This window comes from Musa acuminata, chromosome BXJ1-6 (genome assembly GCF_036884655.1).
Source record: "Musa acuminata AAA Group cultivar baxijiao chromosome BXJ1-6, Cavendish_Baxijiao_AAA, whole genome shotgun sequence".
In the NCBI taxonomy this organism is placed as follows: domain Eukaryota; kingdom Viridiplantae; phylum Streptophyta; class Magnoliopsida; order Zingiberales; family Musaceae; genus Musa; species Musa acuminata.
The window spans coordinates 11,458,761-11,477,495 of NC_088332.1; the positions used below are offsets into that span (position 1 = coordinate 11,458,761).

The window sequence follows — 18,735 nt, forward strand, 5'->3', positions numbered from 1 at the left end:
CTTACCCTTCCTATCATCATGAGTTGACTGAGTACCCTTATGTGAATCTGTAACGCTCACCGAATGACAAAACAAGATTGGTAGCGTCAGTTCAGCATACAATAGTTGCAAGCTAAGAAACATGAAAAAAAAAAGCAGCTTCATACGTTGTTTATCATGATGAAGCGCCGGCGACGAGCTTGAGAAAAAGCTGAAATCACTTTTTGCATCTAGTGGATTGGAAGCAGATGGAGTGACCCAAACATCGTCAGTCTTCTTTGAAGGCTCTACGATTCATTCCAAAGTATACGACGAAATTTGGGTCAAAGCAACAGAACTCACCAACTTAAACAAGCAAAGTTCCAAATGTACTTACGAATCGGGACAGAGTTCTTCGTTGCCCGCTCCATTGTGTTTCCTCTGCAGCATCACAAATAAATACAGATGGTAATATAGATTCGGAAGGTAAAGTTTTCCTTAGCATACACATTAAGTGGATAGAAATTTATAATCATATACTTACAACTTAATATTTTTCTCATCACTTGTAAATTGATTACAATCTAAATGAAATCATCGAGTAAAGCAAAAACACCTTTTCAACATTCCAAACTTGGTCACATAATTTTTCTAACAAATTTATGTCGCGATCAATCTAATCCTCAATTTTTTATGCCATACGATGAAATTAAAAACAATTCATTTGCATCCTTTTTCTTCTTTTACATTAGAAAATTTTATGGATTATTATCAAGAATACTTAAAATATTAAACATTTACATCGATCGAATAATATGAAACTCAAATCAAAATAGAAAGGTGGATCAGACCTACCTACAGCCGATAGCATTCATGGGGTCTTTCTTGTCGATGTATATATATATATATATAGACGATATAAACGAGGGTTTCAAATAAGGTAAAAAATTAATTTTAGTTTTATTTTTATTTTTAAGTTCAAGATAGGAAATACTAATTTAAGACTTGTAATAATTTCTCATAAGGAAAATCGATTTAGCAAAAAATATAATACTGATTTCTTGCAAGACAAATATGATGCAAACGGTTGTCTGCGAAGATTCTTCTGCAAATCACTGTGTCTGCGCTTTCCTGTAACTTTCTTAATGTAGAAGAAGTCTCTTTAAATCACTGTATCTACAGTTTCCTATAACTTCTTAAAAACTCTTTTAAGTTTTGTCGAGCATGACGGAGACAATTGTCGTCTTTCTTCCATTGTTGTGCTCACAAACTGACGGACTGGCGGTCAACCATCACTTGTCGCACCTCATCATCAGCGAGCATTAATTACCATTTAATTCATTAATGCTACCACCTTTTATTTTCTTTGTTATTGATAACTATTTAATTATTTTATCCAAAATTTAAAGTGATTAAGATGAGTTTTAATTTAATCTTATTCTTTTTTATTTTATCCAAATGAATTCTAATTTTATTTATTTTTATTTTATTAATTAAAATTAAATCTAATATTTTATCATTAAGCTTTTACCCCGATAATATGGTATAACATGATCTCATAGCTTCTTTGAATGACTGAGACATCTCAATCAATTGTACGTAGAACAAATGATTGTATGTATTCCTATAGTCCTCAATGGAATCAGACTCAAAAGACTTACACTACTATAAGGCCAGCTATAAGATTATGTGGTTAAGTTGAATCTGACTTGAATTGGGTCCGGATTGAATCGAACCTACTTAAGTCTTTGCTTGAATCTAATTGAACTTAATTTGATTCTAGTTTGAATCTGACTCGAACCAACCTTGACCAAGTCAAATCAAACCGACCGCGACTTGGTTGAACCCAGAGCCTAAACAATATAGTCAGGCTCATCGTTTCTATGACCTGATATTGTGGACTAGCATTATAAGATCAATGGGCTGAACCTGTTGCACGATGCAGAGTTGGCGGCTTACATCTGAGCAAGTCAAAACTAGCCCATTTGACTGAACCAGACCTGATGCTAGTTATCAATTAATCGTTTCACGGTTCGATCACCCTTACTAGGCCTAGGCTAAAATAGGCTAGCCCAAGCAAATCGACCCGCAGCCCGAGTGGATCAAACCAGTGGGCTAGCTCGAAATCAAGCCCTTGTGCTACAAATAAATAAAAACATAAATAATAAATTAATAACCAAATGTTTATAAATAAAAAAATAAAAAAATAGAATAAAATCAAGTTACATTATCCTAGATAATGGGCAACCTCTTATGCTTAGCTCAAGGAGGATGCATCGAACAACCTCCTATGCTTAGCCCATGGAGGATGCATTAGACAATCTTTGATGTTAACCTAAGAGCACACATTTTGATATTTAGCCCAAAGACATGTCTGATGCATTCAATGCTTAGCGCGAGATGAATATATTGGATGACTTTTGATGCTTAGCTCAAGAAAGGCGCATCGAGCATTTGATGGTTAGTCCGAGAATGATATATTATGTAATGGAGGAGACGACATCGCTTAAACTGCTATGTACCATAGGGGAGCGTACATCAAGCAATGGAGGAGACAACACCATATGAACTACTATAATTCTATTGAAGAGCTTATAACGAGCAGTGGACAAGATGACGTCACTCGAATTACTATAATACTATTGAGTGGAGGAGTATCTTAATCAATTGGTTGACCTATCCATTTTGAACAACTGACAATGGATGTGACTAACCCACTATAGTGCTAACGAGGTGCTCACATTGAGTAATAGAGGAAGGAACAATTGAATCTAGAGTGGCCAATCGATTTGCTATAGAGTAGTTGATATACCCATATTAGATGATAAAGGAGACAACAATAGATCCCCTACTATACGATGCCAAAGAACTTACATCAAGAGGTGAAAACTTATTATTCGATCCATATGAAGATGCTAAGAGGCCCATATTGAGCGATAGAGGAGACAACGATTGATCCCCTATTGCAATGATGCTAAGAAACCCATATTGAGTGGCATAAGCTCGTCGCCACTGAGTCTATAATGGAGATGTCGAGAGGCCCAGGTTAGGTGATAGAAGCCTATCATCACCTAATTTGTTATAAAAACGCATATCATCCATCACCACCTGACTTGTTACAAGGACTCTTATTGCCCAATGCCACTCAACTTGCAATAAGGTGTCAAGATGCCTATATCGACTAATAGAATACATTACCTCCCCACCAATTAGTCATCTATAACATCATCGATCTGTTATGATGTTGAGATGTTTTTATTTACAAAGGATACATCATACATTAGAGACACTTATGTTTATGAAGGATGCATAGGAAGTTATTATGCTTTTATCCATAAAAGACACATTAGATACTTTAGATGCTTTTATCCATAAAAGATGCATCACTCGTCAGAGAAGCTTATGTTTGTAAAGAGTGTGTCAGATGTTGGAATGCTTTTGTCCATGAAGGATATATCAAATACTTTGGATGCTTTTGTTTATAAATAAGATATCACATATTCGATATGCTTGTGTCATCGAAGGATGCACTAAAAGTTGACATGATGACATTAGAGACTAATGCTTTTATTTGCCATAGGTGAAAGTGTTGTGGATCGAGGTTGGAGCACCCTTGCTATAACACTTGTTGAGTAGATAGACGAATGATGTTCTTATAACATGGGCCCTCTTGACGCTAAAATTATATGGGATATATTAATGATACTAGGATTAGCCCGACTTAATTCAAGTCAGCATACGTAAGAAATTATCAAGTGTAGCTAAGAATGTCTCATATATTCAATTTGATACTAGCTTATATAAAGGCCAAGATCGAGTGGGGTTCTCAATGTGGTTCATCTAATGTTCAAGTTAGTAACGAAATTGAGTGAATGCTTTAAGTAAACAATCATTAACCTCGATTATTATGGTTTGATGGGCTTTGGGCAAAATATTCACTTAGCATTTTGTATTGGGCTAATATCCATGTGGCTCAATAATTGATTGGGTCCCTTTCCATTTTGAATAGGCTACCACTTATCCAATCTTGATTGGGGATAAATATTTTTCTTCTTTATGTATGGATCAATACTTGTGTAACCATTCCAAACATCAACCTCCATTTTGATTCAACAATAACAAATTGAGAATTTTAGTTCTCACCTTATTAAATTATCAAAATCTCCAACTAACTTAAGCATTAAAGAAGATTTTGTCGATCATATCCTTGGCACAATTTTGGTAGGATATATATTACATTCTCTAACGAGTGTGGAAGTGATTTTTGATTGGTCCAAACCATCTTTACTTATCGAACAATCAAAATATGATTTCTCATATGATGACTTGATAAATATTATTTTATATAACACTATTTAAAGATAGAAATAAATTTTAAATTCTTGAAATTTGATCTCAAGCTATTTTATTATATTCTTCTTTAACACACCAAAACTCCTATAAAAAATTAGACATTTTGATTAAATTGGATTTCAATAAGAACTTGGCGTAGTATGGGATTTTTTATGATAGATTGAGAGCATGTTTTATCATTATCATATAATAAATACATTCATCACAATGTAAACATTGCATCTTATGCCACATCAGCTAGAATCATTGCTCCAATAGCTTTCGGTCCCGCTACCATGTCAGCGCGTAGGCTAGGCTGCCACGACAGCATATGGAGCCAAGCCATTACCATACGTAGCTAGAGGCTGGATAGCCCATGCTACTTTGCGGCCCAATAGGCTTGCATTATTACTCTAAGGTCTATGCGGTTTAGCCACACCTCCATTGAATCTAGTTGAGCTCAATTTGATCCTAGTTGAAATATCAAACATGAACCCAATCTCAACCCTGTCAAACCAAGCCAATAGTGAATTGGTTGAATCGAACTCAAACCGTTTATAGCCCAGCCTGTGCAGCCGGGCTTAGTCGTGCTACAATCGAAGACTGTGGAGGTGCCCAACAAAGCTATGGGTCGAACACCCTGCGTGGGCCAGATTTTACGGCCTGAGTCTGTGCAGGTCCAACAGGGCCCATGTACCCAAATCAAACTCGAACTTACCCATCAACAGATTGAACCCGATCGTTGCCCTTAGCTAGTCGAATCAGACTTGAACGTGGTCGTCGATGGACTAAACTCCACTTTGCAATAGTCAATACCACCGTTGTTGCCACCGCAAGCAGTGCCTATGTCGTGTTGCCCTTCCATGTCAGTACACTTACGTCTGCGGGCTTGGTTCAATGTCAAATCCTTGGCTTTAATTGATATTGAATGCATGGCATCGATCATTTTCCGTGAGATCTTTAAATTTGATGCCTCGTCCATCTTCTATTTTAGTAGTTCAAACTAATATAACCCGACACCCTCATCTATCCATCTTCTAAGTATAACACTTTTTTTTTCCTTGTATATATAATTCAAATCAACATGTTTTGATATCTTGTGTTTACTATGTTTAACATTTCGTATACACACACTTCAAGTTGGCATGCCTAACGTTCTTGCACATCATTCGATACACTTCCTATGCAAAGAGGTCATGTCGACACTTTGATATCTTCGTGTATCTTCTTTGTACGGCACTTTCCTTTATGAGCAATATGAGTTGGTACACCCCAATACTTGTGTCTTTTTCATTTGACATATCTTATATGAGTAATTCAAATTGGTATGTCTCGATGTCCTCATGTGTCTCTTGCATCTAATACTTATTATGTAGGTAAGTTTAGTCGACACACTCTATCATGTCTTCTACATCTAATACTCCTAATACAAATAGTTTTGTTAACATGCCCAAACACTCTTATTGGCAATATAAGTTAGTACGCCCAAACACTCTTATATTTTCTTACATCATAAAATCCCTAAATAGGCGATTCAAGTTAGTACACTCGAACACTCTCATACTCTCCTACGTCATATACTTCATATGTAGGTAGTTTAAGTTAGCACACCTAAATGGTCTCATAATATCCCACATCATATAATCTATAATCTTTATGTGATAATTTAAGTTGACATACCATAATGCCCTCATATGTCTAATACTCCCTACACAAGAAATTTAAATTGACACATCCTGACATTCTCAAGTATATTATGCTATGACAAGAACAAATAATTCTCCTTAAGCATAATGGTGGGGATGATGTGTAAATTGATAATCAATTAGGACTCAACATTTGACATCTAGTCAAATTATAGACAAACAATCAGACAAATGTTGACCCTCGAGAGCTAGTCAACATGATTGAGATGTGACGCTACCTAAGCATGCCTATGTAACAAAATGATGATATAACACCACCAAAGTATCCACAATCAATATGGAAACTAAAAGAAAATATTATATACCCTACCATGGGGCATATAAAAATGATTATTAATATTTTCTAACAATAAAAGTCAAGTTATTGACATCTTGATGGCGATGATATTTTTTTGAACTTGAGCAAATGTAATGCCTCTTCTTCAAGTTAGATGCATTGCACAAAAAGATACTTTTGGATGCGTTGAATGCTTCAGTTTTTTTTATCTTGAGCCCATATATTGCTCATAAAAGGTGATACTTTATGATGCTATTTAATTCTAAGTAGATGCATTGCATATGAATGAGATGCTTGGGGATATGTTTGATGCTTCAAATGATTATTTTACCTCGGGTGAATGCATCGCATGCTAATGTAATACTTTAAGATGTGTTGGAAGCTTTGCTACCTTTTTACCCTACAAATATGTTTGTCTTAGGCAAACATGATTAGTAGGAGAGAGGGCGACCTCACCCTGAAACAAAAGTGTACATACATCAAAAGAAATCGATTATAACGATCTCCTTCCCATTTATATTGATCAAGAAGACTTAGCGGAAGCTCTACTCACCTTTCTTCTCTATTTTGATATGGATCCTTCATATTGATAATTCCAGGGTTCTCAGGCCGATAACGTATGACTAAAAATAAGAAAAAGATAAGTATTCTCTATCATAGCAAACATTCTCTTATAGCTGAGATGATCTTTTGACTTTTACATGTGCAAATGGGATGATAGTTTATGATGTGTCAAAAACTTTGATTTTTTTTTTTAATTCACTATTTGATAAAATGGTGATACGATGTGGTGGTAAAGAAGCTCAATAATAATGGTGTTAGATTTTTTATTTTTTTTTCATGAATAAAAAAGAATTTAGATGGCCTGTGACTATTTATGAAGGTATAGATAACACACAAAGAATGTAGGTTGATCACAGAGGTGGCAGACAGTTCGATAAATGAAAGCATTAGAGGTGATATATATGATCATTATGCTCCAAATACAAAAACATGCTTAAATTGTTCCTAACACAGCCATCTTAAAGTGTTCCTATCACAGCAGTGTCAAAAAAAATTTATATGAAGATAAGTTATCATTATTTATATAAGAAAACGATCCGAACACTGAATATGTATTATTTAAAGGCAGAGATGAATTGTCACACTCTAATGTACCAAACATTAAATTCATGAGGACAAATAAATCGCCACTTAGAACGAAGATCCGAAATAAGCAGTCCTCATGTGCACATACCACCACTTACAATACTTAACTGTTGGTAGGTCAGGAAATTTAAGATCATTTTCGTACAGTAAGACATCCGAACTCATTCTACTCTTCGACTCTGCACCTAGAGAGAGAACATAAATTTGGTCCCGGAAAGAAGAGAAAGAAGACCAGGGTGCCGCCGCAGGTTAGCAATGTGCCTAGCAGCAGACTGGCCTCATCTCACCCTATACACTTGAACCTTATTTATTTACATCATACTATCATCTGTAAAAGAAAGAAAAGAAAAAGAAAAAGGATCCTGCCCTTATTTCCATTAATGGTAACTTTGATGCATCCATGGGTTCAAAAGTGGACACACCCTTTGATACAATTGCACCTGCAGTTTCCCCCCCCTCACTGTATTCTACACTTGGAACAACCAAGGAAAGGTTGTATTTCCAGGTACATGGTTGCTGCCAAGAAATTCTAGTCCTCCGAACTAGTTGCAGAAAAGGCGCTCTTCTCTGGATTCCCATTTGGACTGATTCCTTGTGCACTCTGAAGTAGGTTGACAGTCCTATCTTCTTGATGAACACGTGTACTACTTAATGGAAAGAGTTCCTGCAAAACCTTATAATCCATTAGCAATCATTTACACCACACTATACTAAAGATTGCTCGAGGAAGAAGCTCTGCGAATAATGGAGTAAGCATCTTTATTTAAAATGTTATATTACAATCTAGGATGGAGAAAATTCAACATACGAAACAGCAAAGGCCATAAATGTCTCAGTAGAATTCCACTTTGCAATATTTCATTTGAAGAGGTATGGCTCAAGAAATATAATCAAAGATTTTTGTTCAGACACCATTTTACTTATTTGGCAATTTCATCCATTAACCATGGAATTTACAAAATTAGGAAAAATAAAGAGAGATTCAAGTTAAGCATTTCTTTGCATGCTTGCCTGCATGAATATATATGCAACTGATTGGGCCAACTCTCTGAATAATTCATATGCAGCAGCCTAAAGAAAAATATTAATTCTCGCCTTAGCATGTGCCTGATCAAATATCTCACAGGCAATTGCATTATTATTATTATTATTTCGTGTGACATTAAGCATATGGCATAACATTGATTGTAAAGGAAAACTAGGTATTAGTGCCTCAAAACATACACCTGATTCATGGAATACGTCAGGTGAGCCCTAACAATCCCATAAGCTAAACATGAGGTTTTATTATACAGTAGCATTCAATATTCTCTAGTAGCCTTAGCAAAATTGCTTATCCACCAATTTTTCAGCTTATATACGTCCCATATATTATAAACAACTATTCCATATAGTTCCCAAGAGATTTTTGAACTTTTACCTGATCACCAGCTTCTGCTCCCTCAGAATCAAAAAGAATAGGGCGACATCTCTTATCTTCATTCATCAAGCTAGAGTTCTGGAAGTGGGCAACAAGTGCTGCTCGACCCTGGATTCGTGCATATGCCAGAGAGGCAACCTTCTCACTGTTGAACTTCTCCCACTTCTTCCCATTGAATCCCTGCAAGTATATATAGAGGTTCAGCGAAGCTCCCTAGTTCACATGATTTTATTGTTTGATATGCCCTACCGAACTTCCCTCTCCCACTAATAAACATTTTAGAATTTAGCAAGTAGTCCGAACTAGAACAGAACAAGCAAGCAAGGAGCAGAATAAAACCTCATAAAAGGATATTATGTGTGCAGGAGAAACCATGTTTATAAATGCATAACCCACATTGCATTTATTCTGCATGAAAGAATCGACATTAGATTAGATCAATAAGGCATTATCATCAAACCACTGTTGTTTGACTTTTGTGCATATTACCTTAAAATCAATTGGCAAGTACAAAAAGTCATAAGCGCCTTTGTGAGTTTCATCTATTGCAGCTAAAAGCATCTTCGAGGTGTACCTAGAGAACAATTAATATCCAAATTAGGTTCATAATTCTGTATGCTTGGCAAAACAGCACAGCATTTTATGATTTTTTTTTTAAAATACATACTTATTTGGAATGTTCTTTATCATTATCGTTGTTCGAGTGTCTTCCCCCTTAATGATTTTCTCCAAGTCAAGCTGATACTGCTTGTTATCAAGTTGGATCCCTGGGTTGTCAGCTCGCCGACTGCGGTTACGATCAACTAGACCATTGATGCCAATGGAACTTGGGCCAGAATAGGGAGCATTGTGAAAGAGCACAGGTCCAAATCTCTGAGAGGGCATCATTCGCACATTCGGTGAACTATTATCTGGCATATTTCCTGATATAATGCCTTCATTCACTGTGGCCCGAGGAGTCATATTTATATGTAAACTACCACCATTTTGGTTAATCCCAATGTTTCGAAATGGGACCTGGTTCATCAAGGATGTCTTTGGTGACTCGGGGAAAAATCCATACTGCCTCACGAAAGGAACAGATGGAGCTGATCCAACATGATGTGGATGCTGATTGTGTGATGACCCCAGGAATGAGCCATGATGGCTTGAATAGAGAAAGCTGTGCGCTTGCCCTTGTCCATTTGACATGATTGAACTTCCTGTAGCTCGAGACTGCCAAGAAGAAGACTGCACATTGTCCATGTAAGAAGTCAAATTACCCCATAGAAACTGTGGGCCAGTCAGACTTCCAACACCAGGTGCATTTGGAGTCGAAGGACCAAAAGAAGTTAAATTTCCTGGGGTCGAAGTCAGCACTCCATGACCGTGATCTGGGAAGGAATGAGACTGTTGATATCCACCTCCCAGAAAAGGACTGCTGCTAGAGCTTATCTGGTCAGGATGACTGGCCCTATTTTGGTCCTTCCCAATTGGCGCAATCTTCACAGAAGATATCTTTGGAGAGAGTAGAGAAGATAATCCAGACATATCGTTATTTCCAATAGGGCTCATTGCTGCACCACTAGGGGACTTACTAAAAATTTGTAGTGGATTGTTATCATTTGGACTACTGAATTGTGCCCATGGACCTGTCATTCAAGAGATATCCAGTTCAAAGATGGCATATTGAATGGACCTGCCATTCAAGAGAGATTAAAGACCAATAGATATGAATTGGAGCACACGTCACCAAGATACCTGGAGGCGAATTGGCAGTGGACAGGCCCCCGTGATGCCGATAAACTCTGGTTTCATCCTGTTCCAGCTCATGAGTCAGTTGTTGCATCAAGCTGTTTAGAAGATTGAAATTTTAGCACAAAGTGAAAAATAAGAGCTCCACAGAAAATTTGATTTTAAAAATGTCTATTAATAATAACAAATCATCCAAACTGTCAATTAGAGAAGAAGACATTATGATTTTTGTCAATTCGAACCATATCATCCTTTAACAAGGAGCAATAGAAACAGGTTGAGATGTAATTAACAAAAACTTATGATTGAGATTTTGCTTCCATGTGAATATCAAGATTTAAGTTAAAAGGCATGAAACTAGAACCTCGGACCTCATAAGAACTTATCCAAACTACAATGTAATAGTTCAGATTAAAGTAAAAGAATCTACAGCTATAGCATTTCTCCCCAAAAAATATCCGCAAACAATGTCATACACATACCTCCTACGAGATCCACCAGGACGGCTGGGTTCCAACTTTATCCGTTTGCCAGCTATGTCACTCTTGTTCAATGACCGAAGGGCAGCTTCTGCTGCTCTAACATCATAAAACTCAATAAATTTGTGGTGCCGTTTGTGAGGAGTCTCCCTTATCTGCTTAATAGTAAATAAGCAACATCTTAGCAAAAACCTGAGTGATGTGTAACCTTATGTGAATATCAATATCTTCCATAAACAATATTGAAGAAGAAACTTCCCACCTCTTTAACTTCCCCATATGCCCCAAATATTTGCTTAAGGTCATCATTAGAAACTGAATGTTCCAAATTGAATATCACAAGAGTTCCTTGGTTCATATCTTTGTCCGATGGGTTATCCTATAAATTAGGACAGAATATGATCAAGTGATAGAAATTAAATGATGGTAAAATAGAACAAAAAAGTTATCTCTAGTCAGACCTTTGGGATTGAAAAATGTATGTCAAGCTTTCTCCGTCTTAAGGGCTTGTTCTGTAATGCACGCATGGCAGATCGAGCAGATCGTATATCATAGTAAGATATCATCACAAATCCCCTATGCTTACATGCAGTATAAAGACTTCGAATGTCTCCGTATTGCTGAAAGAACAGATATGATCAAATGTCAGGAAAAAGTTCAGAAACAAAGTTCTAGAATAGGAAGGAAATATGAAAAATATGATTTAATATAATATTCCATATGAGGCCATCAATCTAGCATTGCTCACGAAATCATTCAAATTATTGCCATCATGCATGAACGTAGACAATAAATTCACGTAATCTTCGCTCAAACAACAAGAAGTCCACCGCTTAATTCCAACATAGTAAAATGCATACTCTTATCCACTTCATGGATACATTTCACAACTATAATGGGTATTATATAAATAAAAGCAAGAATCTTCTTATTAAAATTAGAAATCTCGGCAGCATGGATACTGACACATAGCAAATATGCTTCAATATTAGCACCACTTAAACAATTGGGAAATATACATTAACAAGACATAAACCACAAGGAATAACCAATCTTAAATCTTGTGCGTAATATTCATCAAAATCAATTTATTTATCCTTGCAACTAAAAATTAAGCTACAAATGAGCTGAAGCAGACTGATAGCAGAAAAAGCTATACAACAAAAACACAAACAATTACCTCAAAGAGCAGCTGTAATTCAGAGTCTTCAACATTACTGTTGATGTTCCGCACGAATAGGGTTCTCGAAGGATGCTCACCATACGGGTGCTCCCCCGAAATAGTCCCGACACCATTAGGAAGACTGTACTGATTAAACCCATTGCCTAAAGACCCATCAGAGACACTTGACTTTGCCACACCAATTGCAATGCTTTCTGTAGGATCAGAATCCAATTCCATACCTCCTACACTGCCAAATAGATCATAATCTTCCAACTCATCAACTTGACCAGGTAACCCATTAAGGTCAAAATCATCCATTATGCCAGACAAAAGAGCTTCTTCATCATCAGGTAACATGACCCCAATCTCTTGAAGGTCAAGATCATCCAAGGGATCCTTGCCCTCCATATCATTGTTCAGCTTTTTCAATTTAGAAGCTGCATTGACGGTTGATTGAATACCAACATGTGAATCTCTAAAGTTCACTGAATGACAAAACAAGATCTGTAGTGTTAGTTTAGTAGACACTAGTCACAAGTTATGGAATGTTTAAAAAAAAAAGAGAGAAGCATACATTTATCATGACGAAGCACAGGCAATGAGCTTGAGAACAGGCTAACATCACTTGATACATAAAGTGCATTGGAGCTGGATGGAATAACCCATGCATTTTCAGCCTTCCTCGCAGTCCCTACAGATTAGAGATATGGGTGAAAGAAGATTCAAAAGGATACAGTCAGTTTTGGGTAAAAGAAGCATTACTGACCAACTTAATCAAAGAAAGTCTCAAATTTACTTACATATCGGGACAGAATTCTCCGAGGCCGGCTCCATTGTACTTACCCTACAGCATCACAATGAAACACAGATGGTAATAAAGATAGATTTGGAAGGCAAAGTTTTGTGCAACACATGCACCGAGAGAATAATACAACACTGTTATACTACATATTTCCCAACAGGAGTCTTATGAAAGGACCATGAAAGAAAAAAAAAAACTACCATCTTCAGATTGTTCACTTCAACATTGAACATACATACATTTCATGGTTCAGTTCAACATATGGGCACTCCATGGCCCTTCAGAAATTGTTTGGAAGATTCTTCTAACATAAGAATTCTTAAGAACCTAGAAAAATACCGTTATATCCCGATCCAAGGTATCTCTATGTTAAAAAAATTCACACCATGCTTCAACGCCTCTTCAGAAATTCATAACTACATATTTTTTTTCTCAATCACTTACAAATTTATTACAACATAGATCAAATCACCTATTTATGAGTAAAGCAAAAACTCTATCAGACATATGAATCATTAGTGCCAAATCATCATTCCAGACGTGAATTCCTAACATCAATTTTTTATGTCAGGATACAATATCAAAACAATTACTTGAATTTTAAACATGCATTATCTTTCTTCACATTCGAAATATAAATTGATTAATATCATAAAGGCATGAGATATTAAATATTTAAAATAATAATTAAATAATTCCAAACTTATCCCAAAATCAAGAAAAGGAGAGGAGTTCACCAGTATAAACAGGGGTTAAGGTGGGCATTGAATACTGTAAGAAATCTTAATTTTGTTTTCGTTTTTATTTTAAATTAAAAATATTTAAACAATAACTTATCTGAGGTTCAAGATAGGAAACTTTAATTAATTGTTGACACATAATGTAACTAGAATTGACAACTAATTGGAACTCGGCATGTGGCATCTAGTCAGATTATAGACAACCAATCATGACTTTACACCTGTCACCCAATTGGCCTCGAAGACTCAAAGACTCAGTCAATATAATGATTGGGTAGAGTCGCATAAGCATGCACAGTCAGCACCTAAGAGTGCCCAATCAGTATAATATCTAAAAGGAAATATTCCCTGTGGATACCCAACTTGGGCTCTCCTCCAGGGATGCTCTCACCTTTGAACTTTCCAAACTAAACTCACTTCCTTCATCCATTCGTTGATTTAAACATCAAAGGGATTTTGTCGGACATGCCACTAAATATTTTTATAGGATTCCTCGACTTTGATGGAATCCACTCTTAAGGAAGCGAGACGAGGAAGGATAGCCAGCGCAGACATATCCACAGGAATTTGATTTGTAAATACAACAACATTCGAAAAACGGATCAGGTCGGATCAACTTCATAGTGTCAGGTTGACGATCATTTTTGACACTGACAATACCAATTAACTTGTGCCACGCCAAGACAGGGATCACACAATTGAAATGGTTAATCTACCATGTGATCATCTCCCAACTTCATAAAGTATGTACCACAAAATTGACAATCAAATATGGCCGTCAACAAATACTGGTTCACCAAAGTCATAGGACATCAAATGCATGGAACCATAAATTACAGTGCAACCTTGTTCGATCAGCAACGGGTAAGCAGTGATCCAACTACTAATACAAAAGAGCTGAACGTGGCATTCAAATTAAGATAGATGTCAGCCGTCCTTCGGCACATCTGCACCAAATTACAATCCAGAAGAACCCTGACAATGCACGCATTTACCTTTATTTCACGTCTTAAGCAACAAAGGATCCAACTTATCAACACATTACATCTCAAACCCAACACAAGAATCGAAGCAAATAACAGAACAAAGGCGGAGCAGACCCTTACCAAGCAACGCAACCACTCAGATCCGCGTCAGAGGTGACCCTAGATTCCTCCAAAACAGAAGCGAATACCGGGGGCGCAATTCCACCGAGTTCGACCCAGGAGTCCCAGCATAACCGACAGGGAGATCCACCCCAATCGGCCGAAATCAAGAGCGAAACCCAGGAAAGAGGAACCGGTCGCCCCCTCTCGTTCCGCCTCTATTATTGCTGCGGAGGTGCGTCCCCTCTTCCCCTTCGACAAGGAGAGCAAAAGGATATGGAAAGCGATGATTGATTGGAATGATCGTCCATTTAGTGCGCCGCAATTCTCAACTGTTTTTGAATGGAACTTGAAGTCCGTTGACGCCACCAAGACCGTCGCCCACTGTACTGCCTGCGCCTCTCGCTTCGCTCGCTCCGTACCTGTGGGATCGATCCGTTTAGATCTTCATCCCGCGGATGGAATGAATAGAATCGTGACATGGGTGGCGCGTCTAATTTCGAGATTACCGCCGACGAGCGTGGTGGAGGGTTAATGCTACACATCACATGGATTTGGATAATGCCATATAATCCAATCACATTAATGATGATGATGATGTAATTGAATGGCCCAATGTGAATGCGATCGAGCGTGGTCTAATCATTTGGGTGACTTCATTTATTGTTATTGTCGTGGGGCGGCTCAAATGGGCCGAATCGGCCCGTTTTGGCGGAAGCTTAAAGACACGTGGCGGATATCGGGCTGGCCCTACTAAGTTCCGTGTCGGATCGGATCGACGACTTGTACGCTTGACCAAGTCAACCGTGGTCTGGTGAAGCGACTTCAGTACTACCAATAATGACGCTCTGTTGTCTGGATTCTACTCTTTTCAAGGCTCGTCATTTTCTTGGCAGAACAACTTTTATATCAGCATAAGATGTCGAGAAAATATACTAGTTTATCTAATTCGACCGCCCATGACTCCATAATAATGATATAAGAGAGCGATCCTGTGGTCTCAGAGTTGATGTAGGATAAGTTGAGCTCCAGACTGTGGTTGCAGAGTGACGACATCGTGAGGGGCATGGGCGTAGGAAGGTGACAGTTCAAAGGAGAAATGCTGGAGAACGCAAGCCAAAGCCATCTTTGCTTCTATCATGGCAAAGCTCTGGCCCAAACAAATCCTTGGACCCCATCCGAAAGGAACGAACGCATTTGGAGTCCTTGATGCCTTCGAAACACCTTCTGAGAATCTCTCCGGTTTGAACTCTTCTGCATCTTCCCCCCATGTTTCTCGGTCATGGTGGATGAGGAGTATGGGCAGGAAAAGCTCAATTCCAGCAGGGAATGAGAAGCCTCCCAATTTTGTGGTCTTGATGGTTCGCCGGAGAATGCCAGTCGCAGGCGGATACAACCTCAAAACCTCATGCAATATCATGGTTACCTGAGCAAAAAGATGACCTCAATCAATGAAACCCAGAGTGCCAGTATAAAGATGTAAAGGGCTTCTCTTCTTACAGTCTTTAGGCGGCTTGTAGACTCGAAGTCAGGCGAATTCTTGCCGCAGACGCTCACAACTTCTTCTCGTGCTCTCTGCTGCCATGTTGGGTAAATGGATAGAAGAATCAATGTCCATGTCAACAGCACCGATGTCGTCTCTTGGCCGGCAAAGTAAAAGAGCTTGCATTCCTCGATCACATCGTCAGTTGTAATGCTGCAATTGCCGTGATCCTTGTCGTTGCTATATTGCACCAGCAAGCCTAGCAAATCATCAGCGGTGGATTCGCCCTTCGCAATAGAGTCTAATTTTTTGTTGATCATATCCATTAACATGCTCTTGATCTCCCTGTGTATGTGCATTCTCCTTTTGTTCTTCGCGGTTGGTACGAATCTGTGCAAATGATGGTATCTCGTGAGGACAAGTGATTTGAACTCTGTATATATCATCTTGTATCAAGCACGAAGCTGTAGGGGATTCACCTGAAGCCTGGAACATATGGAGCCCGAGCTCCTTCCATCACCAGAACAGCTTGCTCCTTCTGTAGTTCAAATATCTTCTTGCCTTCCTTGTAGCTACTCCCGAAAGCCGTTCGAGATATGATATCCGCTGTCAGATTCTGGAATTCGCTCCATACATCGACTTCGCAAGATCCTTCAGGGCTGGTTAAGTTCCGCCATCTCTCTACCATATCGACGCAGCTTTTCAGGAATGCAGGCGCCATTTCCTGCAGTCGTGGATGTGATGTCGACTCTGTCAAGATTAAGCTAGTGATTGGTGTTCGTCGAAGACCGAGGGGATGGAATACAAACCTTCAGTTTCTCGAGATGGAATGCAGGGTTGATGACCCTTCTCCGTCTGGCCCATTCCTCTCCGTCGAGCGTAGGCACCCCCATGCCTATAAGCTTTACAAGAGGGTTGAGACGAGACTTTCGAAACTGTTGCATTCGATCAAGTAGCACTTTCGTCATCAACTCCGGGTCATAAATGATCACTCTGGGTGTCGTTCCAATCCAAACAACAGATATCTTTCCTGTGCAACACACCAAGTATCAGACCACAAACATGCGGCAGAACCCATGTGTTTGCTTGAGCAGACTTACCATATTTCTGAACTATCTGATGCAAAAGGGGAGCAACACGAGGAACGAACTGGTGGGACAAATCCATTGGCTTGGACGAGGCTATAATTCTGGCGTGCATGTCATCCTTCAGGTCCCCATAAAAGAACCTGTTATCAGACCAGCAGCAGCAGCATTCAGCATTCAGCAAGGAAGCGATTACGAAGGTTCAACCTTCTGATTCAGTGTTCCGTACCTGTAAGGGTTGCCTCTGATGCCTTGCTGCCTCAAATGCCTTTCCAATGCCTTGGGCTTCCACCACAGGGAGTATGCCACCTTGAAGCAAGAGAAGAGAAGCACAGCGAGTGAGCATGCAAGTAGAGCAAGACGGAGCATCTCTGCCATCATTCCTCCTCCCTCTGTTCTCCTCGGTTGGGACACCGGGATAAGGGGATGGACAATGACTTATAAGCCACCAAATCCCCAAGACGCTAATGCTCTGGAACACAGCATCTTGTTTGACCTGTTGCCTGTATTCCAAAATTTGCACGCGGATTTCCACACTGCCTTGGAGACCAAGGAACGCCGACGAGGAACAACGGCCTATGGCTTCCAATTCCAAACCTACGACCTCCTGTAGCTTATTTATCTTTCATGGAGTGATGGCTACCAGCTCATGAGTATCTGGAGTTGGTGATGCCATGCGACTGATGCAGCTCCGAGATGCGTGCTCGCCACGGAAGATCTGTAACATATACAGTGATCGACATGAACACGTTCATCACATTTATGAGTTGGACCATCAGCGACAGTCGGTCACCTTAACAACTCACCGTCACTTTGACTTGTTGTGACGACAAATTATCATTAGAATTGATTTTAATGAATTAACCAACCGATAAAATCAAAAATATCATACCTTCACAATGCTTAAAGATTTTTTTTTTTTTTTATGATTTCATAGGTTTAAAGGAGATGTTTATTTATACTAATTTTAGGCTTTAAAAATTAACTAACTAACGATGTGGGATTATTAAAAAAATATAAAATTAATAATATGGGACAAATAAAATTGATAAGTGGTAACCTCGAGAATCGTCTTATTCAGTATTGTTTAAATAAAAAAATATATAATATTTTATTATTAAGATATATTAAAAGCTGGAAACACTTATTGATGTAATGGGGACGTAGCTCATATGGTAGAGCGCTCGCTTCGCATGCGAGAGGCACGGGGTTCGATTCCCCGCGTCTCCAAATTTTTTGTTTTTTTATTTTTTTGTTTTGTAATTTAATGTTCTCCGGTTAATTGGAGAAAACGCTCATCATGAACCATAAAATACATAT

At 38.4% G+C, this 18,735-nt stretch overlaps 2 protein-coding genes and 1 non-coding gene across 3 annotated transcripts; 1 reads left to right on the plus strand and 2 right to left on the minus strand.

Annotated features, from left to right (window-relative positions):
• Positions 1–7,475: 7,475 nt before the first annotated feature.
• On the minus strand, positions 7,476–15,110 carry LOC135676250 (protein MEI2-like 2). Its single transcript, XM_065187208.1, has 13 exons — positions 14,869–15,110; positions 13,021–13,064; positions 12,795–12,911; positions 12,236–12,705; positions 11,517–11,675; positions 11,318–11,434; positions 11,059–11,210; positions 10,583–10,674; positions 9,510–10,473; positions 9,332–9,416; positions 9,182–9,250; positions 8,843–9,022; positions 7,476–8,086 (listed from the first exon to the last, which is right to left on the minus strand). Exons 2-13 carry the CDS (start codon positions 13,052–13,054, stop codon positions 7,952–7,954), a joined length of 2,574 nt encoding a protein of 857 aa, XP_065043280.1. The 5' UTR covers positions 13,055–13,064; positions 14,869–15,110; the 3' UTR covers positions 7,476–7,951.
• A 657-nt stretch (positions 15,111–15,767) lies between these two features.
• Positions 15,768–17,999, minus strand: LOC135676251 (cytochrome P450 CYP72A616-like). Its single transcript, XM_065187210.1, has 6 exons — positions 17,645–17,999; positions 17,431–17,558; positions 17,140–17,360; positions 16,810–17,054; positions 16,348–16,720; positions 15,768–16,273 (listed from the first exon to the last, which is right to left on the minus strand). Exons 1-6 carry the CDS (start codon positions 17,794–17,796, stop codon positions 15,848–15,850), a joined length of 1,545 nt encoding a protein of 514 aa, XP_065043282.1. The 5' UTR covers positions 17,797–17,999; the 3' UTR covers positions 15,768–15,847.
• Positions 18,000–18,572: 573 nt separating this feature from the next.
• Positions 18,573–18,645, plus strand: TRNAA-CGC (transfer RNA alanine (anticodon CGC)). Its single transcript has one exon. It is a non-coding gene; the product is annotated as a tRNA-Ala (tRNA).
• The last annotated feature ends 90 nt before the right edge of the window (positions 18,646–18,735 follow it).

Bases quoted from the DNA above. Each gene is read 5' to 3' on its own strand.
- LOC135676250 (XM_065187208.1), bottom strand. From the start codon at position 13,054: ATGGAGCCGGCCTCGGAGAATTCTGTCCCGATAT. The intron at 11,435-11,516 runs GTCTGACTAGAG...CCTAATTTATAG, and splicing joins TACATTTTTCAATCCCAAAG to GATAACCCATCGGACAAAGA. The intron at 10,474-10,582 runs GTATCTTGGTGA...CTTGAATGACAG, and splicing joins CACTGCCAATTCGCCTCCAG to GTCCATGGGCACAATTCAGT.
- LOC135676251 (XM_065187210.1), bottom strand. From the start codon at position 17,796: ATGATGGCAGAGATGCTCCGTCTTGCTCTACTTGCATGCTCACTCGCT. The intron at 17,559-17,644 runs GTACGGAACACT...GTCTGATAACAG, and splicing joins ATCAGAGGCAACCCTTACAG to GTTCTTTTATGGGGACCTGA. The intron at 17,361-17,430 runs GTAAGTCTGCTC...TGTGTTGCACAG, and splicing joins TCAGATAGTTCAGAAATATG to GAAAGATATCTGTTGTTTGG.